This window comes from Brachycentrus maculatus, unplaced genomic scaffold, assembly GCF_059751285.1.
Source record: "Brachycentrus maculatus isolate JH-2025_06_01 unplaced genomic scaffold, ASM5975128v1 h1tg000160l, whole genome shotgun sequence".
In the NCBI taxonomy this organism is placed as follows: Eukaryota; Metazoa; Arthropoda; class Insecta; order Trichoptera; family Brachycentridae; genus Brachycentrus; species Brachycentrus maculatus.
Window position 1 is genome coordinate 112,005 of NW_028280913.1, and position 22,333 is coordinate 134,337.

Here is a 22,333-nt window from a genome sequence, read left to right on the forward strand (position 1 = left end):
TGTGGAATTGGTGAATTAGTTTAAATTATCGCATTTGACTATTTCCTGTTAAGTAAATCCTGATGATTTTGGCCATTTTATAGATTAACCTGTAAGTAATAAAGACAAAACAGTTCATGAGTTTTATTTTTATTGCTATACAATAATTAAAATTTTAAAATATTCATGAATTGATTGAAATTTATATTGAGCATTTATTATTTACTCCTCTGTATTGACTATATACATACTATGTAGCAGTGAAAGATAAAATGAAGAAAAAATACATTCACAAATTGACTATCATATAGGTTTTTTTTATATCACATAAAAAATTATGGAACGTGGTAGTCTCCCATACCAAATCAGCTTTAGAATCTCTACCAAGAATCATGAAAATGAAACACATTTTTTTTTAACAAAAGAGAAAAGAAAACACAGTAATTATTTGGTTTTCTTTTAATTAAAATCATATAATTGAAATAGAAAATATTTTCAATAAATAAAAAGGAGTTATTGAAAAGTTAGGTCAGGTAAGAAAGAAATTCATTTACATGCTATAATATCGAATTGATTTGGTAAGGTACATGTGCACAATGCAGTCTGGAGGTCGGGGATCTGCGGGGCTGGAGACAGATCTAGAATAGGTTTGTAGTTTGCGTCATCTTCCCATACTCCCCGAGGAGTCCTCTGCATGCGAGAGCAAACTCTCTTATGGTTTCTATTAACCGCCTCTTGTGTCCGTGATTCCTGGGGACAAATAATACTTAATCATCCATTTCGCACCAAGGTCTATCGAGCTTACGTAATCAGAGACCCTCATACTATATTGTCTCCATTCTGGTAATAATCCCGAACTTACAATCGTTATTGTGCCCATTATCTGCACACAGTAAATAGATCCAAATAATGGGTGATTCATTATGATCTTTTTTTTCAATAGACTTTCCAATTAGACGGATCACGCTTGAGTCACGTTGAACTGTCATGGTAGTTTTATTCATTATTGTTTGACATTTTATCCTTAAATTTCTTATACTGCAACATTTTTTCTTCAAAAATGACACTGGCAACAACGTTGCCGTGAATGGTGCCTGCTACCGCGCCATGATAACAGACTATTTGCTGTCTGAAAAGAAGCCCGAGATCTCGATGACATTTGGTTCTAACAGGACAACACTACTTGCCAGACAGCGCATGAAACAATGGCTCTATTGAGAGATTGATTCTGTGAGAAGTTATTTTCACATTTTAGACTGGCGAATTGGCCACCTAAACTGTATGATATCGTACCTCAGACTTTGTTCATACAATTTAAATATAAACAATTTTATCATTTTATTGATAGAGAAAAATGTAAGGTATATGTATGTACATATTTGAAACATGCGGCTCAAATAGACCTTATGAAGTAAATTATGCTATTGGCTGAATAATAGAATTGTTCATTCTTTAAGTTGAATATGCCCAAAGCATATTCAAAAGGATACATTTATATAAATGAGTATAGATAGAAATGAAGTTTACTTAATAACAGCCTTGATAAACTTGTCCTTGACTTGCGGTGTGGCGAGATCGGTGGGGAAGCCGGGATGTTGCAGGGCATCCTTCAACCAAGTGGCCAGTTGGGCCGGGCCCCGGAGAGCCTCCTGGTCCCCCGCACCTGGCTCTTCCCACTGAGCCTTCCCTAGTCCCAGGAACACTTCAGCAAATGGGTCAATGTGCGATCTTGGAGTTAAGATGCCTGACGACCAAAGAATATTATTAAACAACATAATTACAAACATGCATTAAGTTTTTTGAAATTATGTTTTAACCTTTTACTGCCGACAAGTATCAATCCAGTAGTGCAAGTAGCTGCAATTTTTTTACTATAATTTTTTGAATTTATAATTGTTTTTACAGCCGCCATTGCATTGTTTGGACTAATATCGGAGAGTGTAATTGCAAAATAATCCAGAAAAAAACAACTACAAATGAATGGCCGAGATAATCAAAGAACATAAATCATATTGAATGTGGTAATGAAAGTTATCAGTATGTACTTTGTTCGGTTGCATCTGTAAGCATCTGCTCCCTTTGGGAACGGGTAAGTTAGATGAAATATAAATCATGAGAGGTAGAAAATTATTACGAAACATTAAAAAAGGACTTCCGGCTGACCTATGCATTGGACGGTGCGCTCGACAAGTGCGGGAGCTTGTGGCAGGATCTGCGCCGGTTTGACCCTCGCCAGCTGGGCAAGGAAGAAGCAACCAGATCTGCAAGGTCCTTGCTCTGGTAACCCAATGGCTAGGATTCCTTTGTGCATAACAAAAATTATACTATTGTCAGTTAGAAATAATAAAATGATAAGTAAATGTAAATAAAAGTTTTCATTTAATTTTTCATATTGTTATCAAGATCATAGGAGGATTCCATAAAGTGTAATATGTATTAATATTAATTAAAGAAGTAATGGAACAAAAGGGTAAATGTTTATTTGCTTCTTTGGATAATCACCACTGTTACTTAATCGAAATTTCATCCATGAGAAAAAAATCTGTGGTTTGGTGTGTTTTTGTGTATGTTGTTTATTTTTTCAAAAACTTAAAGTGAGCAAATAACAGTTTTGCCATCCACATACTCAAACACCTGATCGTTTGCTTAACACAGTTTGAGGTCTCAATCATGTTTTTATACTCTTTATAAAGATACATCACCTTTGTTTCAATGGTGTGAAATTATATGATACAAATGTATGCACAAAATATAACAATTATAAAGTAAAAACATATAAAATTGAAAGTATTCAGTACCTAAATGTATAATATTTTGCAGTTGGTAGTGCATGTAGTCTAGAAGTTGCGGTTTCTTAGTAGAAGCTGCTGCCAAAGCAGAGAACAGAGAGTCCAGGAGAGGAGAGAGTTCCGACAGAGAGCGCCCTCTCTCCAATCCGGACTGACATTCCCGGACTACCGCCTCGGCAGATAGACTCAATACAGATCCACACACATCAGGGAACATGAGCGATATCTGAAATTCAATTATATAAAAAAATATATATAAAACTTTACGAATTAAAAATGTTTATAAGTTTGTATTCCAAAAGACAAAACTCTTACCAATTTGGCTATATCTATGGCAGATGGATGTGGTTCTCCTTCCAAACCAATATTCAGAATGTTAATGAGATCTGGTAGCAATGGTATACATTCGTCCAGTAAATTTGTGATTATTAATTTTATTAAAGCAAACAGGTGCTGAAAAAACATAAATTTAACATAATTAGTATGAAAATATTGCTTTAATACTTTTACAATACACATTGTACGAGTATATATTACAACCTTTTATTTGCCTTCTACCATAATGGAAGAATGCAAATAAAACCCCAGATCTGGATCCTCAGATTGCCGGTCAGTTTCTTTATCCAGTAAGTTAATCAGTCAGATATGTTAACATTAAAATTAAGCAATTATTGTTGCTAAACAGAAAAATAGAGTACATAATGCATAATTACTTCAGCTAAGGCGGGATGCCTCGCAGTGTGGGGCAGAATGGGCATGAGAAGTGAGAGGGGCACATGAGCCGCTTCGGCGCCCCCGCCACATACGCCACCGAGTAGCGCAGCACCCTGGCGCAGGGAGCACCCGCATTCCTCCATCTCACTCTTGGATAACTACAACCAATTTTTTAGATGTTGACTAAAGTTTATATTATACATAATTGGTTTTAAGTTTATTAACTGCATACATATTATATTAACCTTTCCGAGAGTATGGATGTAAATGAACGTCGGTGCGAATTTTCCACCGACGTTCATTTACGTTGAATAGCAATGACATCTATGGATATTTGTGTGTAATTTTGTCATAAAATAAAACTGTTGTTTTTTATTTATTATTTTTACATAATTTCCATCTTCATAATTAATTTGTAAACATGATTTTGTGAATTTATTATTTATTTTTTCATGTAAAATGAACCCACTCTCCAGAAAAAGTCGGAGATCAATCATTGTTCTCAATAATACAATAATAAATTAAATTACTAAAAGTTACATTCTTTATTTGGGATCTATTTCGGTTGGTTGCCTACCAAAATATTACCTTTTTAAGGTCTATTATAATTTACCTTGCAGCGCTTGTATGTGTTTTTAAAGCTAAAAATTAGCAGGTCATAAAATATAGCAAGATACGCGGCTTTGGCTGTCCATCTGAACGGGGCCTAACGTTAAAGTTATAAAAAAATATTAAGTATATAAAGTTTAAGTTAAAATAAGTATTGAATAAGACCTGCGTGCGCTGGGTGCATTGCAGAGTGGCAAGCAGGGGGGCGAGAAGAGCGGCCACGTGAGGGGCTGCCGTGTCCGGGGGGAGGGTGGCCGCGGCACTTCCGGCAGCTTCCATCACCTTTACTGCTACGGCTCCTCCCCAGCCCCCGCCACTTTGACCAGCCTGGAAATAATTTCATATCAATAGGGGTCGAAATGAATTTTATTTACGTTTTTTGTTTGTTTTTGTTTTGAAAGAAATTGGCTTTTGGAGGCTTGTCTGCAGGTAGGATAGTAAGGATTCATCTTCCTTCAAACCCTTATTCGCATCCCAATGCAAAGGGCACTGCAACATATAAATGCAGTGTCATCCTGATTGTTTACACATGAAGGAAAATTGTTCAGCCCTCCGCTTCAGGTACCAGTCCAGGATAATTAGGGTGAAAGATATTCGAGTAAAAAAAAAACTTAGCAGTCGAGCATCTACCCAAATATGCCATGGCGCCTGCCTGCATTACACTATTATGATTATAAGATTATAAGTATTAGTAACCTGAATGGCGGTGAGTAGCGTGACAGCGTGTGGGGCCAGAAGGCAGCGGCATTCACGCGTTAGGGAGCGCAGTGCCAGAGCGGCTCGCGGCGCAGCTCCGGGCACGCGCAGGGCGGCGCACACTACGCGCAGGCCGCCCCCCACCAGTTCCCCTGCCACCTCCCCCGCATCCTCGCTGCCCAGCCACTCTGCATACGCCCCTATACACACACATTGTTGTTAATAAAACCCTACAATACCATCATCCCTCCATATCAACCTGTAGTCGCAAATAGCGAAACCATAAATACCGAGACTTCTATTAATCAATGATGACCCTTCTGAAAACTCAGAAACAAGGATTTTAAAATCATTTTAATAAAAAGGAGCATAAATAAACATTCTTCTTTGTCAACTGTCTCTCCACTGCTGGATGTAGGCCTCTTCTAATTTTTTTACAGACTTTTATTGCTTGGGTTTTTTCAATTCATTTACCCACAATGGGACAATGTCAGCCCATCTTTTCTGGGACCGGTCTATTCCTCAAAATAAAATTGTTGATATTTTTTACTTAACAAAATATCTATTCCTAAAAGACTTTGATAAATCATGATTTAAATCCTAGAAATTCATTTTAAAAAATGCTTACAAATTGTTTAGAATAGTATATTCTAAAATCATGAAAAAAATAGCTTGTCTTGTTAGAAATGCGAGATAGTAGTATTGTTTCCATTTTTATTTTTTTGTCATGGGCGCTTTTTCCGACATTCATCTCATCAATTCACATCAAGTCTAAATATAGGCAATAGAACCCACCAAAACAGTCGAGCGCAGTGATTAGCAGCTGGTGGTGGGTGGCGTGGTAGGGCAGGGCCAGCAGCGTGCGCAGCAGCAGGCTGGGCGGGCCGCACCCTCCCGCGCCGGCGGCCTCCCCGAGCGCGTGCAGTGCGTGCAGCACGGCCTCCAGCTGTGCGGCCGCCAGCTCCGCCCCCTCCCGCCCCACCGCCCCCGCCAGTTGCTCCAGGAGCTGCCCCAGCTGCTCCAGCAGGGCAGGCCCCAACACCGCGTAGCAGTAAAGCTATATAACACATTAGGAATGGGGTTTTATCACTCAGGAGGAATATTTAATTTAACATACTCAACCTATAAAGGATTGTGTAAGACTCGTTTTGTGTTGAAGCCGATATCATCAATAGTATTATTGGCGGCTCTATTTGTTCATGTCTATGGCCAACCCTAACAACCCCCAGCCCCCCATGGTAGTGTAGTGGCAAACCAACAATCCACACTACTACTATTATACTTCTATAAAGAGACATTTTAGGATCCATCCGGTGATGTAAAATTTGATAACGTATACGGATGTCCGTTTTTCATTTTATTCAAATATCTAAAATTTAAACCTTAATACCTCCCTTACTTCTCTACAGATTTCAATAAGAATGTCACCAACAGTATTGCGATTTTTTCATTTATATTTATTAGTAATAACACATCATTGAATAATAACACATCATGAAAATGATCCATTGCATTAACAAAATGTATGTAGATGAACAAGCATACATATATATATACACACAGTTGATTTGAATATTTTAAAGCTAGATGTGGTTGGCCTTACAGTGCGATGCGGGGGAGTCTGGATGGTTCCATTCTCCTCACATGCGCATACCATTGTCTCCTTCGTTGCCTTCCCCACCTAACGACATCTTCGATCTCGCATATTTCCCTGATCCTGGCGTTTCTTATTCTATTTCGAAGACTCTTCCCTGATATGCTTTTGAGAGTCTTTATTTCTGACGCTCTAAGCGCGTTTTTTGTGGCAACGGAGTTCGCTCTACTTTGGATTCCATACGTCATGATGGGTCGGACACAAGTTTTGTAAATCTTGATTTTGCTGCCGATCTTCATCTCAGGATTTTTCCATGTAGTATTTTTCAGGCATCCTGAGATGGCTGCAGCTTTGTTCACTTGTCCCATCACTTCGCATCGCAGATCCGTTTGACCACACAGGTATTATCATAAAAATGTTTTACATAAAATGATTCTTTAATCGTTCCGGGAGTACAATAATTGATATCCGACTTCCTCTAGGAAATGAGTCCATTTTGCATGATTTTTTTTCATGAAATCTATGTATTATAAAGATAGAAATTATGTAAAAATAATAAATAAAATAAAAAACAACATTTTATTTCATGATGAAATTACATATAAATATCCACAGATGTCATTGCCATACGTTGCATACCAACTGACAGATGGACTTCAAAATTAATTGACATCGATACTCCTTTGAAGAGAATTCGCACCGATGTTCATTTACTTCCATATTCCCAGAAAGGTTAAATATTCTGTTTGCAGAACATATACTGAAGTACATTCAATTTTTTTTTTTTAACCTAACGTACATACATTATTTGTCTCGTAAGAAATGTAAAATATGTTATTTTGGTTGTTTGACGGCAATTCTATCAGAAAGTTCTATGGCAAATTTTTAAGTTTTATTGCAATGAGATTTTATAGATTTCTGAAATAATATTTTAAAAATGATTTGTTTAATAAATTTCATAGCCAAGAAAAATGTTCACATACTAAAATATCAGCTATGTCTTGGCGGTAACATCGCATGAGTTCTGCATCCTCAGCGGAGTAGGTTGCTGGCGGAGTGAGCAGGGTAGACTTCCTCAATAGAGCATTGGCCAACTGCTCATACCAGCCACGAAGAGCGATCTTTACAAAACATCCACTGCCCACACTTTCTGGTATATCTCTTAAAGCTTCGTCCTGTCAAATAATGAACATTACTAATTAGCATAGTACATTTACGCTTGTAAATTGAGGATTCTCGGATTATCATAAGCAATGTTTTGGAAAAATATGAGTGGCCGGCTATCATAATGCTGTTTTTTTTGTTCAGGGCTTTCATATACAGTATTTTGTAATCTTAAATTTCCATTTAAAGATGTATAATACTTTCTAAGGTTGAATGGAAAATTAACTGCTAAAATCATACATTTTTCTAGCCAAGGCAAATGAATATATGACAAATTCAAAACAATGGTGTCTTCCATCTGTGAGTTTTTATGTAATTTGTTTTATACCTGCAAAATATACCAAAATCCAAATGCCAACTGCGAGTGGGTCTCCTGGGTAGGATAGTTCCCCGGGGCATCAGAGCAGCGCAGGATCAGTCGCACAAGGTCTTCGGCACTCTGTAGCGTCTCCCTTCTCCCCCTCGCCTGCTTGTCCCCCTCGGGATCCGCCCTCACTCGCACTTGGTGGGAGGTCTCTTCCACTGCTAAAGCTGAACATATCCACTGAGCGTGACACTCGCCTATTGCAACCACCACACCATAGATTGCACCAACTAATTCCTGTTTAAATAATGCAATATTAATTTAAAACCATAGGATAAGCAGTTCAAATAATATTACACGGTGTTTTATAAAGCAACCGTTATACGAGGGAGATTAAAAAAAATAAGATCTCCAACAATGCCACATCACAACGACAGTCCACGATGAGGAAAGGCCTGGAAGACTGTGCTTGTTTCGGTTGGAATCTTGTTAACCACCCCTTTTATAACTTGGCGCTTAAAAAACACCTGGAAGAACACAAATTCTGGTCTGATGAAGAAAGGATCAAAAAGCTCGTGGCGCGGGTGCGTAAGGTCATCGAACGGGAAGGAGACTACATAGAAAAACAGTAAAAACTTCAAGTTTCCCGACGATTTTAATATGGTTTTATATGAAGAAAAAAAATTAGGAGGGGTTATTTTTTTAATAGCCTTCGTAATAGGGTATTGGAAACAAACAACAATCTACAAACAAGACATATAATTGATTTTTTTTTAACTAGTACAGGTAGAAATTGATGGATTAGTTTCAAAACCAAAATTATTGATTTAAAAAAAATCTAAATTCTATTTTAAGTAAATACAAAACTATACAACTCAAAGTAGACAGACTCAGTGTAACCAAATAATTGCAGTAATAATAAATTTAAATAAATTTTTTTAGAAAAATGGGGAAACTGTTAAAAAAAAATACTCACATCATTTGACGTATGGACTACATCTTCGATGAGCAGGATTGGTTCAACAGCATCGAGAAACATTCTTAATAGTGGTTGACAAGAGTTGGAATGTTTGGCTGCATCTGCCTGAGAAAGGGTGGCATTGACTACCCCCAGAGCGCTCTCACACGCCTCAAACTCTGTGGATGACAACTCCCTACGTTCAGACTGACACGAAGACTGGCCCCTGGAATGTAAACAAATGCTCTAAGAATATCGCGCTTTACTATTTCTAGAGGTTTGAAGAAGACGTTTACAAAATATGTACCTCAGAGGAGTCACTTACGATCGTGGTGGAGATTGAAACATGAGTTTAAGTTTTGGAAAGAATACTTACCAATATACGGCATGTAAGATTCTCAGTGAAGCGGCAAAGACGGAAGAACATTCAGTAGGAACAACTCCTCCAAGCTCTAACCATGCACTAGCACATTGACAAGAACTTTGCCATACGCTGACTTTTCTATTCCATTCCTCAGAATTAACCATTGATCTAAAATGAAAACACACACTAAAAGAGATGATGTAGAAGTGATAAAAAATAAAGATTCATACATAGAAAAAAATGTACCTCTGAGAATCGACAAATAGATTCTTAGTTACTAATTCGAGAATTCTCGGTGTCATTTGTTCTAAGTTATGGCGGACAACTGACCTATTGTTACCCGACATTGTCATACTATGGAACTGAAAGCAATAAATAATAAAAAAGTGAATTAAAACATTTGAAACATTGTGAGTGCGAAACAATTTTTTTTTAGTTTTATAATTACCTCTTCCGGAACTACAGATAAAATTTCGAGAACAATTGTTGAATTATCGGAAGACATAAGAGGTTCTACAGATTCTAGTAATCCACAGCCACCTTGATGCAGTAAAAAAGCAGCCAGCTAAAATGAGAAAAATGTATACCTATTAAACAACAGAAAAAATATACAGCATAAGATATTCACTTAATTTCTTAAAATTTATTATTAATATTTAATAATAAATATTTATTCTGTCTTCACATTGTTGTGTTTGGAGTGTTTGGTTAGCGTACTGGGCTTCAAGTTTGATTCACAGAGGGTCAAAATGAATATTAGAGATCTTTCACCCTAATTACCCTGGACTGGCGCCTGAAGCTCGGAGCTGATCACCTTGCCTTAATGTAATTAACAATGAATATAATACTGGTTTTATACAAAGCAGTGCTCTATGCGCTATTGGGTGTGGGTTAAAAGTAATAGATAGATAGGCAAGTAATCATTATGATTTTTAATTTAAGTTTTACTTAGTAAACACCACTTTTTCTTAAAATCTACTGTGACACGTGTTTTGATGCATTCCGCATCATTTTCAAACACCGTATGAAAACGATGCGGAATGCATCGAAACACGTGTCACAATAGATTTTAAGAAATAGTGGCATTTACTAAGTAAAACTTAAATTAAAAATGGATAGATTTTACCACAAAGTGAATGCCGAATCGATTAATGAAAACATTATGATTTTTATTTTGCAGTGATACATGTATTCATGTATATTCAACCTGTGTTTACGCATCTCTAAAAGTGATTATTTTTTGGAAAAAGTGATAAAATAATATAATACGCAATTTGCATACATGGCATAGTCAATGTCGATAGCAGCACCAAGACAAAATCGACATTGCTGAACATTGATAGATCCAACACTGTTTAATAAAATTTTTATTAACATTATGATAGTTGACGCATATTGCGAGTTGGAATAGTTGGTCCGTGTTTTTTTTAAGAAAACAATTGGACTGTGACTTCAGACCATTATGTCAATATGATTCAAGAGTTTTTTCTGTCATGACTTGAAGAAATGGGTGTAGGATAAGTGTGGTTCCAGCGCGAATATCAATGACTGTTTTGCGGCAACACTTCTCAGGACGGATCATCTCCTTGAGAGGCAACCTGCCGTGGCTAGTGGCACGGTCGCCTGATTTAATGCCCTGCACTTCTTTTTGTGGGGATATAACGGTCTACAACGATCATCCTAAGACCCTTAATCATTTAAAGCAGTGCTCCGCAACCGGTGTGCCGTGAGCCTAATACAGGTGTGCCGCGATCAAATTCAATGGAAATGACATATACATTATGTATTTAATACACGATGACAAATTATTTTTCATAATATTGTTTTTTTTTCAAAATGTAGGATATAATAATGCTCCCTCTCTCAACCCTTATCCGCACCCCAATAGGGCATAGGGCACTGCATCATATAAAAGCAGTGTTATCTTGATGGTTAACACATGAAGGAAAGGTGATTAGCCCTCCGCTTCGGGTACCAGGACAGGGGCCAGTATTGAATAAATATTAGACTGAAAAAATCATTTATATTTATTTGACCTCTTCCCCTTGAAATCGAACCCGGGACCTCCAGAACAGTAGCTGAGCGTGCTGACTATTACAGTACGGAGGCGGATAATAATTACTTCGATAAAATAATTTTTCAATGGTCTATGTACTTTAGCTTTTGGTGTGCCGCGGAATACTAGGTAGAATTTTAGTGTGTCGTAGGTAAGAAAAGGTTGTAGAGCCTGATTTAAAGAACACTATTCTTCAAGCTATTGTCAACATACCAGTGGATATGCTAAAGAGAGGTGAAACAACTTTAAAAATCGACAAATGCAGTGCATTAGAATAATGGATGCCATCTACCTGACATAATCTTTAAAACTGGGTAAACGTAAACTTTCAATGTTGTAATTTATGGTGTTCAGAGAATAAAACATATATTTCTGCATTCATTATTTTGATCTAATAACCAAATAAGCAAGTTGCTCTGTCCCACCCTGTATAAGCTTCAACCATGTTGCAACCATTTTCTTTTGTATACCTCACTTTCACATTATAATATTGCATCTGTTGTATACTATATTTTTCCATATGGCGGTTAAATTACTTACACTAATGCAAAGCCTATTAAGAACTATTTTAGGGCCACGAGAAAACATTGCAATTGCCCCTAAGATTAAGTTCTTAAGTTCTCCATATTTGTCAGGGGGGACTTCTGCCCAACATCTTTGAAGCTTGGTGTGAAGAGTGGTGGCAGCAAAAAACTGGATTTCCGTCCCCTGTAAATGTATTGCAGATTTTTTTTTAAATCATTAAAATACAACTAAGCCATTCATTTGAATAATAAGTCAAAAAAAGAATATGGAGATAAATACCCAACAAGTAAAGGGTGTTTTGCACAATTTGCTTTATGAACTGTTTAAAATAAGTACTCACTTTCCGAGATTGCAAAAGTTCCCAAACAAAGCTCCATGCCTCTGGACATCGTTGCGCTGCTGTAAGCCATTTGTGCGCTTCAGCTCTGTCACTGTGCTCGCTTGAATAAAATACAGAAACCGCATGTTCTAAATTCTGCGCTGTGTAATCCATAATAACCCCCTTTCATGAAGACATACATAAATTTACATTCTATTGAGCATTTCTTAGAACGGAAACGAGAATTTTTTAACTTGTTAGTTTGTGAGTAAATTTAAAACAAATGTATCATGGCAAACTGATCAACAAAAAATATATATTCTACATTCCAGCGATCGCCAGTACAATATTTTCCTTTTCCTATTTTGTTTGACTTTGACAGAAGAAATATTATTGCTAGAGTAATAAAAAAATATTACCTTATAAATTATTTTTAAGAAGGTAAGAACTAGGATCGATTTTGTTTGGTACCTAATATTTCAAATCCGAAAAAATGTGGGCCGTAAATTAATTTGATGGGCATAAATAATATTTGGGCTAATATTGCTGAAGGGATCAAAACCGCAAGGCATTGCAGACCTTCACCCATCATTGGATACAACGTTTTTTTGGCTTAAATACTCTCTTAATAATTTTTTATATGAAGTTTGTGTATTTGGTATGCACCCAAGTACCAGGTCGTAAGCTCGTAAGCCCTGGGTTGCTCAAACTTCCATCTTCTTTCGTATAAAAATGAATGATGTTTCATCTCAAATCGAGACAGAAAAAAATCCTCCAATATTATTCGTTAAATTCTAGCCCCTTGTTTTTCCGAACCAAAGTTTTCCGATTGATCCCGAATCGTTCCGATATTGCACTAACTGACATTAGGCTGACATTACTGATAGTGCTTATATTTATATCTATCAATCTAAAATCGGGTGATTGCCAAGAATATTGTGAAATGAAAATACAATTTTGATACAAGTAATTTTTGACTTTAAATGTGATAAATCGGTTTATTTATAGAATACTCGATTTCAAATTATCGTTTATGAAAAATGGAGTCTTTTAATCGCTACTTCAGTAATTTTAAATCATCAGTGATGTGTATAAAATTACCACCTATTCATACAGATGACCCATGGAGTGCAATTGGCCGAATAAAAATTAAACCTTTTACCAGGAACAATATATTATACTATTATATGCCACTTCAAGGGCTGATAGGTTACTCAGCTTTATCTCTCAACGTGATGAATCCAAGTTTATTTACTAGGTTAGTAAAAATAGTATTCATTAATCAAATATGTTGTGGTATTTCACAATTCATACAAAGTTGGGACCATTAATTTGTGTTACTATTTTTAATTCCAGACTTTTTCCTCGAACTGATGTGACAAATATACTTTTATTGAGCTCAATCAGCGGAGCAGGACTGTGGTTGTGGAGGAGGCCACACATGTCCGGTACAGCTCCCGGGAGAAGGTTTCAGTGGGTTTTCATGGGAAGCTCTATGTTTGTCCTAGGAAGTGTGTTATTTTGGGCGATCATCCGCAGCATGGTCGGAAGAAGACCCTTTATATCTACAACATTAGGGTTCATTAGCGGAGGAATACTCACATACTCTGCTGTAGATTATTTCAATTATTTAGATAAGGATATTGAATTCATGGCAGATATCACAGATGAGACTATTCCAAGTGATGAAGAAAAATATGACATTGAAATATAAATGTAATATTGAAATTTATATATATATATATATATATATATATATATATATATATATATATATATATATATATATATATATATATATATATATATATAAAGTGTCATTCATTAAAAATTAGTAATTTGTGATAATTATCGATTGACATGAAATAGGCACGAAATCAATGTTAATTTTTTTCTCATGTTGAGGTTTCACTACACCCATTTTTTGGTTTGTAATTTAAACTGGCACCAATCAGTGTGCAAATCTGCCAGACTTGCACACTAATTGGTGCCAGTTTGTCTTAAAATACTTAGAAACAAGCTTTTAATGAAAGAAACAACCTTTTATACATACCACATCAAACGATATAATTGTTCCCCACATATAATTTTTATGGCTGTCTAGTAAATGTCAAGTAATATTTTTATTTTGTTTATGTCCATGTCACAAAAATTGTAAACATAATTGTTCTCTGTGCTTATTTATATTTAAGTATTTGTATTTACTTCAAGTAAAAAAAATGCAAATTAGGATATATTTATTTTTAATGTACGGACATCCTATTTGTTACGCTCAATAATTTTTATTTAATATTTATGTACTTAAAAAAATATCTTATCGTTTTTTCTCTTGAATACTTGCCAATTTTTCTCATGGTGGAGTTATCAAAATGAGTCATGTTTGTATTGATAAGTACCTAACTATTTTGTTTATGTTTCATCTAAAAGTTTACCAAACTATCTAGCAGCTAAAAATAAGTTTTCAGTCACAGCACAATATTTTTTTATAGCCACCCTCAAATCTTCATTGCTCAGTCAAAATCTGACAATATCGAGATTAAGGCATTATAGAACCACTTTCTTGAATCTCTTTATAAACCATATAGATTTTTTTATTCCACAGAATTATATTTTCTTTTAATTTTGGCATTGGGATGGTAATATGTAGTGAGGATAACTTCCGCAAGTGATAGTATCTTGTAATAATATTATGTCTACTGTGTTTTAGTCAGTATTATCACCTAATGAGGACCCGTAAATGTGACTACAACACACTATCAGGAAAATCTTGGAATAGTGATGATCTTATTGCTTATAGATAATTTCCCCATGTATGTATCAAGTTAACTTTTGAACTAGTCAACTATTGTATACCAACATAATATTATTAATATAGTTTAAACTCCATTGTTGTGTTAAGTATTTGTTAATTTAGATTTTGTGACACCATGTAATTTAATTATTATTAATATCACCAGGTTTCAACCAAAGTTAAAAAGATTTTTTATGTTGAGGTTTAAGGTTAAATGGTTTTTAAATTGATTAATGTTATTTTAAAATCATCTTCTATGATTCAATATGACGGATTGAAAAATATATTAATCAAACATTTTTGGATCTATCTATCACACTGTTGATCAAATTTCGAAAATGCAGCTTTGCAATATTGCATAAAGATATTTGAATTAATTGTTTAAAAAAAATAGTGTGCAGCGTCATACATGTGATAGAAGTGAAACTTAAAAAAAAAGAATATGATGAGAAATTTAGTGTGAGAGACAGAGGGCATCTCAAAAGAAATACGAGAATACAAAATTTGCATAAAACGTAAATAAATACAAAACGCATTCATAAATATAACTTACACAACTTGTGGTAGAATACCTCACTGTTCATACATAGAGTCTGACATGTACATCTAAAATGCTTCACATCTTATTCTATTGATTTTATTGTGTATACGTCACTTTCTTTTGTTCCACTCCCGTGGCGTCGGAATGTATAGCTCTCTTTTTCTCTACGTTATATATTTCTTCTCAAAGGTAACAAAATGTACCTAATAAACGTGACGTGTCCTTGAAATTTACTCTTTTAATTTTCGTATGACAACTTTCAAGTAACAAATTATAAATTGGATAACATTTCACAACATTTTGGAGTGTCCAAATCCTTGTTTGCAAATCTGGGTTTCTCCACTTAAAAAAAAAAGAGTTTTTACATTTTGACATCTCAACATAAATGAAGAAGAATATGGAAGTATTGTATAATTGTTATATTCTTTCATGTGTAATCTCTCGGCAGCATCTATGGTTCATTTGAGTAAGCTTTGTATTTTAGCACTCTTATTTTAAATGCATTTAAAATAGCCTATGATGGGTTGTAAGTTTCGTGAATACCAGACTTCCATATTCTTCTTCATTTATGTCGAGATATCAAAATGGATAAATATTTGACTGGTTTAATTTAAACATTTAAATGGTAAAAAATTGTTATTGTAAATGTATGGCAAAAAGTCCTAAAGTTAGTTTCATAACTTATTCCAATAAGGTGCACACGGAAGCAGCAAATTGCGTTATTAGAGTGGAAGTGTTATATTTGAAAAAAAAAGTTTCAGTAATTTGGGAACAGTACATAAAAGTTTTAAAGTTATATTGTAATTTTTTTCTGCAAACGTAACTCTTACATTCTGACACCACAAAATGTTATTTATTTATAGATAGCTTATGGGCTTTCCTTTGTAATAAATGTTTTATGTTATTTCTATGGTTTAATTTTTAACCTTTTGATGGACCAAATATATTTAGACATTTACAACATTTTGAGTGTGTCCAAATACTTGTTCACAAATCTGGATTATCTCCAATTATGGCAGTACTATTTCATACTATTTTTTGACATCTCAAACTGAAGATTGCGGAAATATTTATAGATTACATTAAAAAACTATTCGGTCTCACAAGTCCGTATAAGGTGGAAACGAAGATTGTTTAAATCACCGTAATGAACTATTGAGCATGATGATAAAATGCTTTATTTTTTCCTTATCCGTCAGCAATATAAAACATGAGGTGAAAAATCATGCCTTGGATGGCTTCGTTGCGCTTACGTATATTCATAATTAATCGCGCTATTTTGCTTCTTAATGTAATCAATTTTTTTAAAATAATGAATGTACATTTTCTATTAAAGTATAAAGCAGGAACCGTATTATTTTTCTGAAAAAATAGCTGAAAATATGGTTTTCAGGAAATAAAACAAATCAAACTATAGGTACCATTATTTCATAAAAAATATGGATAGTAATTTAAGTGGATTAAATGATATATTTTATGCCATATATAACATGAAAGTAATTATAACTTAAATATATATAGTACACGGCATAGCAGTTAGTTTTGTGTTGCGGGAGGTTTAGACCAATCTACTCCAAGAATCAGATGATCGTAGCCGTGTCCATTAAGAACCTGGATCGCTTTAGCCGCATCATTACGGAACTTGAAGTGAATGTACGCAAATCCTTTGCACACGCCGGTGTTCTGTAAAAAAAAACAGCTTTAAGATATAACTCATTATTTTACAAGTACACTATTTCAATAATCTTTATATATTTTTTTTATATTATTACCTGATTCTATATTTTTTGTTAAACTAACATTAAAAACAGAAAACTAAACTTTTAATTTATTAAAAACAAGATATATTGTTCAGAAGTACACCTATTACTATTTTTGCGGGGTTTATGAAAATAATAAGTTCTTATAAACACTTTAATTGGCTTTTAATTTAAAATTAATCAATAACATTTTATTTTTCAACTATCAAAATATTTGTGTACACCATTAGCATTATAAAAAGATATCAAAACAACCTTTAAAATTAGCTCACTGATGATTTTTCATGTGGGTTTTTTTCCTGGTTTTCTCTAATATGTACCCACAAACAACTGGAATAACAGGGTTTAGCATATGTATAAAAAAAAGCCTAGTTAAATATTTTACCTTCTTGAATGCCGCTAAAAATAATAGCAATAACTGATATTAAAAAAAACTAATTATGCCAGAAAAGAATATCTCTTTTTCAAAGTGACTGGCAAATTACCTTTTCCTTGGCGAGATACAGTTTTTGCACGGGCCCAAAGGCCTTGACCAGGTCCTCGAGATCAGCCTCCACAGTGGAGTCAGAGAGGTTGGAGATGCGGATGGCTGCCGTGTCGTCCCGGCGCATGGGCCCCGAGCCGGCCGCGTCCCGGCGAGCTCCGTCGCGCAGGAAAGGCGCCACATACTTGCCTCCCGCACCGGTACCCCCGCCCCCAGACCCACCCGCCTTGCCTGCGTCCGCAGCACCACTGCCTACGCCTGACAAAAACACGCTTTATATAGCATCACAATAGATATATACAGGTCCAACACTTTGGTTGGGAATATAAGTTAATCAACTTTGTTTTGGGCTTGTGTTTGCTACAAGGGAAGATTTAGTCCAAATTTGTTATAACCGCTCATTATAACAATAGTTCACACAGAATCTAAACCGAGAATAAAAATATTTTCAAATTAGACTTTACTTACTCAGATCTGGTTTAGCAGAAGCCAAGTATTTGAAAGGACAACTGACAGTCCAGTGGTCTCCTTGGCAAGTACGGCACTTGAACATGGCATTGTTGGGATGCGCCTTCAAAGCGTCCAGGTCACTTTCTTCTGGTCGCGTGCTCTCTTCACGAGAGGTGATAAACTGCATGTACACATCTTCAGCTACAAGAGTGGTTGCGGGATTCGGACCGGGCTTGTCATTAGTGGAATCACCGAATTTGGGAAGGTTTTTGCGCTTAGCAATGGTCTGTAAGTGAAATTTAATGGATGTCAATTTTTTTTTTTTTTTCTTTATTTTCAATATATTAATATAATATTCCTTATTTTATTATCAATAAAATATATGTACCTATTTAAATGGAAAAGCAATAAATATTCAGCTAAAATTACCTTTGATACAATTCTCTTCTCGATCTTGTATGTACGCACAATCTTCACTTTCTTGTCGTTTTCATTGATCTTGTATTCCGTGACAATTTTCAGTCCATTTTCTTGAACCTCAGAACCAGCAGGCAAAGAGCCCTGATCCAATTCTACCTCATCAGCCCATGAAGATTTTATCTCATCAGCGACAGGCATCTATTGTAAACAAAAACATAATTTCATAAATATTACATCAGTTTTAGGCGATGTAACCAAATTTCTTGTAATAAAAACAAAGCTACGTATAATTCTGTCATAAAAAAATCGGATTCAATCGCTAAATATCACCAAATTGGTATACTCTGTTAATATGACATTCTGAAACATTAGCCAGATATATTTCTTACCTTTTCTACTGATTTTTCATTTTGAATTAAGGTAGAATAGAAAATAAAATTGAAATAGTAAGGATAATAATTTATTTTCAATTTTGTTTTAATCACATATGGCTGGTTTTGTAACTTATATTCCATCCAAAGAATGATTAATCCTGATATTGAATAAATAAATGAAAAAATATACAGTGCAAGAAAAATAGAATATTGATACTATGCAAAGCTAAATGCTGGGTTTAGGTATGAAGAAATTCAAATAGATTAAATAAAAAACACAAAAGTAGCAATATTTCATTTGATTTATTAAACATATCCCGAAGAGGCAAAAAAGTACAAAAACTGTAAACAATACATATATTAATAGATGTGTAGTATAAAGGAGGTATTATTTAGCATTATTAACCATAGAAATAAATAAATTTGTACATTTATAAGGAAAAATATACCAACTGAATTATTATTAATGTGACTAGTATCCAGAATCTTCATATTTAATATTAAAATGGTTGTGTAATTCAGTGCATATTGAAAATAAATCACACATCTAGCAACGGTGAGTGTGATATGAATTAATGATAAAACAAAGAGTTAAATAAAATAACCGATGCATTATGTATATGTTGACAATGAACTAAAAAAAATCTTATAATCATGAATATAAAATTTGGCACATGTTGCATCATGGATAAATACATTTTTATAATGCATTTATTTGTTTTTTAGTTTTAAAATAAAAGAAAAATATGTTTTTATACAAATTCTTATTGGAGATTCACAAATGTCTAATAAGTGCAACGAAGCCAAATTAAATATTATATATGTAAATAAAATAATACAAAGGAAATAAGATTTTATTTAATTGACATAAAATGTGGATTCATTCAGTCGATGAATTTTATTTTGGCATAGCAGAGACATTCTACAAAAAAAAACTATTTTAAACATATACAGTAAAGTAATTTTGTTATTTATATATTAGTAATACAAAATACTTATTTTTTAATTGAATCCTTAGTTCAGAACCTATATTTGTGAAATTATTTATAGCATTGTTTCTCAACCCGGAGGTTGCAAATCAGAATTTGTGGCAAGTGTATTAATTTATTTAAACGCTTATCTGCACCCGATGGTGCATAGGGCACTGCATCATATAAATGCAGTGTTATCTTGATCGTTAACACATGAAGGAAAGGTGATCAGCTCTCCGCTTCAAGTCCATGATAATATTGAATAAATATTAGATTGAAAAATCACTTAAATTTATTTGACTCCCCACCCTGGGAATCGAACCCGGGATATCCAGTACGGTAGCCGAGTATGCTGACCATTACACTACGGAGGCGGACAAATTCATATTAGTGAAGGAAAACTTTGGTAAACATTACGTTGATATTATAATGAGGAGGTGGCGAGGATTTTAAATTTTGACTTTTTAAGGGGTCACAGCACTAATGTGACTGAATAAATATAAATACTTGGTATTGTTTGGAAACAAAAGTCTAATTTCAATTTTGTGTGTTGCGGTTGTGCGTATTCCTGTGAACTGTACTTGTAAAGTAGAAAAGTGGCAATAAGGCCAGAAGCAAGAGGGTGAGAGAGAGAACGGGCGAGTATACAATCCAGGCCAGAGACGTGATAACAAGTGTGACACACGTCGCCAGCGTGAGGTTAGTGAACAGGCGGCTGTGCTGACCAACTCGAGGCGACACCGTCATGAGCAGAGAGAACCAGTCGGGGTGGAGACTCATGGCTGCAGCGAACATCTGGAACCAGCCAATGGCTCGGTAGCGCCAAGCCAACCACCCGGCAGTCCGAAACTCCAGTACTACCATATCTGCCACTGAATGCTTGCCTTTTCGAAGCAACACCAAAGGCTCTTGGGAAGAGATCGGGATGTAAGGAACGACAGTTCCATGCTGGAGCAGTCCCAGAACGGAGTATTCGTCATCCTGCCTACCGGCATACGCAAACACGACTCGCAAGTCTCCTATTTCATGCACTAATGGATCCACCCCGTGATAGTACATTCCAGAATGAAGTTTAATGTCGCGTCTCTCCGGACGTTCGTCAGAGGTGATATCGTAATAATCTGCAAATTTGGTTTTAATGTCTCTTCCTAGGGAAAACCACCCAATTTTAACATTTTCCGCAATATATGTCTGTCCCGACATCGGCATTTCTTTGGGGTTATGATGCCCTGGAGTTATGTAGAACAGACTGGAGTCCACAATGTAGTCTCTCCAATCTTTGTGGTAGTAAAAAGTATTAATGTCTGGATTAGAATCCAGAGTGTCGCCGAAATCATCCTTTTTCCTAGATTCTTCTATCCACTGATACATTTGTACTCTTTTCTTTAACTTGACAGACATAACTTGAATGTTATAATCAGGTTCTGTTAGCGGTTCCATTATATCTATAGGACCGATGAAGTGCACGAGTTTGCCTTCATATTCAGATTTGGAAGCCGAGTTAAAAGGGTCTATTGTCTCTACTTGATTTGTTACTTCATTCAAACTTTGTACGTTGAGAATTGCTTGACCTTCGTTCCAAAATAGCAAGTAAGTTACTGCTAGAAAAAGTGCACAACTGAATGAAGTAGTTAGCCAAGTGGCTTTGAACTGTTCCAGCACTGCATTGGTCATCGTCTTACGATTTCAACATCAAACCAAATTTGAAAACTTCAACACAATCCCATCCTTGATCCTCGGCTCTAACTGAAATAAACGTCTCGGGATGTAAGGGCGATCCATTCAACATTACAAAGTTGACACATGAAATATTCGAACTACTCTACTAACCCTCAATGCAACATAAGATAAAACGATTGTCAAATTGGTTTACAAAGTAAAACGTCTTCTAGGTGACACTTAAATAAAAATACGTATTTAGTCACCACCAGACGAATTATATATTGTTCCATGACGTTGAACATTTAACGAGTGAAATAATACATAATACACAATAAATATATGAAATTAATTTGATTTCTTACTTTGCCGTGATGTGCAATAATATTATCTTCTGACGAAGCGCTAGTGATGTCAATATTCCGAACACCTTCAACGCGGCGATTTTTCACAAAACCGCGAGGTCAAAAACTGTAAATCGGGCAAATATGGCGAATTTGACAAGAATACGGGTGACTAGAAAATCTTAATAACTGATGACTAAATAATTACCAAAAAGTTTACAGAGTACTTACCGGAGAGGATAATTTACGTACCTACTTACAAAAAGATGTGAGAGTGGAGCTAAAAGTTTTTAATACCTACCTTATTTTCTCTGTGGGGGCGCATGATTTGAGTAAGAGATACCAAATTAAATTTCTTGGCTTTGCATCTAGGATATCCCGGTTTATTTATTTATTATTATTTAATAGGGTTACAAAAGTTTTTTTTTTAAATTTTGATTGAGTTTTTAGACATTTCTACACAAACAA

General features: G+C 35.0%; 4 protein-coding genes across 4 annotated transcripts; 1 reads left to right on the top strand and 3 right to left on the bottom strand.

Annotated features, from left to right (window-relative positions):
* Positions 1-426: 426 nt before the first annotated feature.
* cdm (importin-13-like protein cdm) lies at positions 427-12,456 on the bottom strand. The gene is made up of 17 exons (XM_088261619.1): positions 12,093-12,456; positions 11,768-11,935; positions 9,620-9,736; positions 9,418-9,533; positions 9,184-9,339; positions 8,826-9,033; positions 7,874-8,146; positions 7,365-7,556; positions 5,583-5,844; positions 4,788-4,987; positions 4,257-4,418; positions 3,482-3,640; positions 3,084-3,221; positions 2,778-2,994; positions 2,143-2,280; positions 1,507-1,723; positions 427-729 (listed from the first exon to the last, which is right to left on the bottom strand). The coding sequence occupies exons 1-17, from the start codon at positions 12,243-12,245 to the stop codon at positions 618-620; spliced, it is 2,988 nt and encodes a 995-aa protein (XP_088117745.1). The 5' UTR covers positions 12,246-12,456; the 3' UTR covers positions 427-617.
* A 473-nt stretch (positions 12,457-12,929) lies between these two features.
* LOC148308492 (uncharacterized) lies at positions 12,930-13,823 on the top strand. The gene is made up of 2 exons (XM_088261600.1): positions 12,930-13,329; positions 13,428-13,823. Exons 1-2 carry the CDS (start codon positions 13,112-13,114, stop codon positions 13,783-13,785), a joined length of 576 nt encoding a protein of 191 aa, XP_088117726.1. The 5' UTR covers positions 12,930-13,111; the 3' UTR covers positions 13,786-13,823.
* Positions 13,824-16,814: 2,991 nt separating this feature from the next.
* Positions 16,815-22,011, bottom strand: eIF3g1 (eukaryotic translation initiation factor 3 subunit g1). Its single transcript, XM_088261599.1, has 5 exons — positions 21,887-22,011; positions 18,527-18,715; positions 18,116-18,383; positions 17,649-17,905; positions 16,815-17,086 (listed from the first exon to the last, which is right to left on the bottom strand). The coding sequence occupies exons 2-5, from the start codon at positions 18,713-18,715 to the stop codon at positions 16,940-16,942; spliced, it is 861 nt and encodes a 286-aa protein (XP_088117725.1). The 5' UTR covers positions 21,887-22,011; the 3' UTR covers positions 16,815-16,939.
* On the bottom strand, positions 20,259-21,663 carry Tmem43 (Transmembrane protein 43). The gene has a single exon (XM_088261598.1). The coding sequence runs from the start codon at positions 21,534-21,536 to the stop codon at positions 20,400-20,402; it is 1,137 nt and encodes a 378-aa protein (XP_088117724.1). The 5' UTR covers positions 21,537-21,663; the 3' UTR covers positions 20,259-20,399.
* Positions 22,012-22,333: the final 322 nt, after the last annotated feature.

What these genes read in the sequence shown, in the direction of transcription:
- eIF3g1 (XM_088261599.1), bottom strand. Translation starts at nt 18,715, where the DNA reads ATGCCTGTCGCTGATGAGATAAAATCTTCATGGGCTGATGAGGTAGAA. An exon ending in TTCTGCTAAACCAGATCTGA is followed by an intron (nt 17,906 to 18,115) that starts GTAAGTAAAGTC and finishes TGTTTTTGTCAG; the next exon opens with GCGTAGGCAGTGGTGCTGCG. An exon ending in TGTATCTCGCCAAGGAAAAG is followed by an intron (nt 17,087 to 17,648) that starts GTAATTTGCCAG and finishes TTTTTTTTACAG; the next exon opens with AACACCGGCGTGTGCAAAGG.
- LOC148308492 (XM_088261600.1), top strand. Translation starts at nt 13,112, where the DNA reads ATGGAGTCTTTTAATCGCTACTTCAGTAATTTTAAATCATCAGTGATG. An exon ending in AATCCAAGTTTATTTACTAG is followed by an intron (nt 13,330 to 13,427) that starts GTTAGTAAAAAT and finishes TTTTAATTCCAG; the next exon opens with ACTTTTTCCTCGAACTGATG.
- cdm (XM_088261619.1), bottom strand. Translation starts at nt 12,245, where the DNA reads ATGGATTACACAGCGCAGAATTTAGAACATGCGGTTTCTGTATTTTAT. An exon ending in GGCATCCCGCCTTAGCTGAA is followed by an intron (nt 3,222 to 3,481) that starts GTAATTATGCAT and finishes ATGTTTTTTCAG; the next exon opens with CACCTGTTTGCTTTAATAAA. An exon ending in TTTATCAAGGCTGTTATTAA is followed by an intron (nt 730 to 1,506) that starts GTAAACTTCATT and finishes ATTTGTCCCCAG; the next exon opens with GAATCACGGACACAAGAGGC.
- Tmem43 (XM_088261598.1), bottom strand. Translation starts at nt 21,536, where the DNA reads ATGACCAATGCAGTGCTGGAACAGTTCAAAGCCACTTGGCTAACTACT.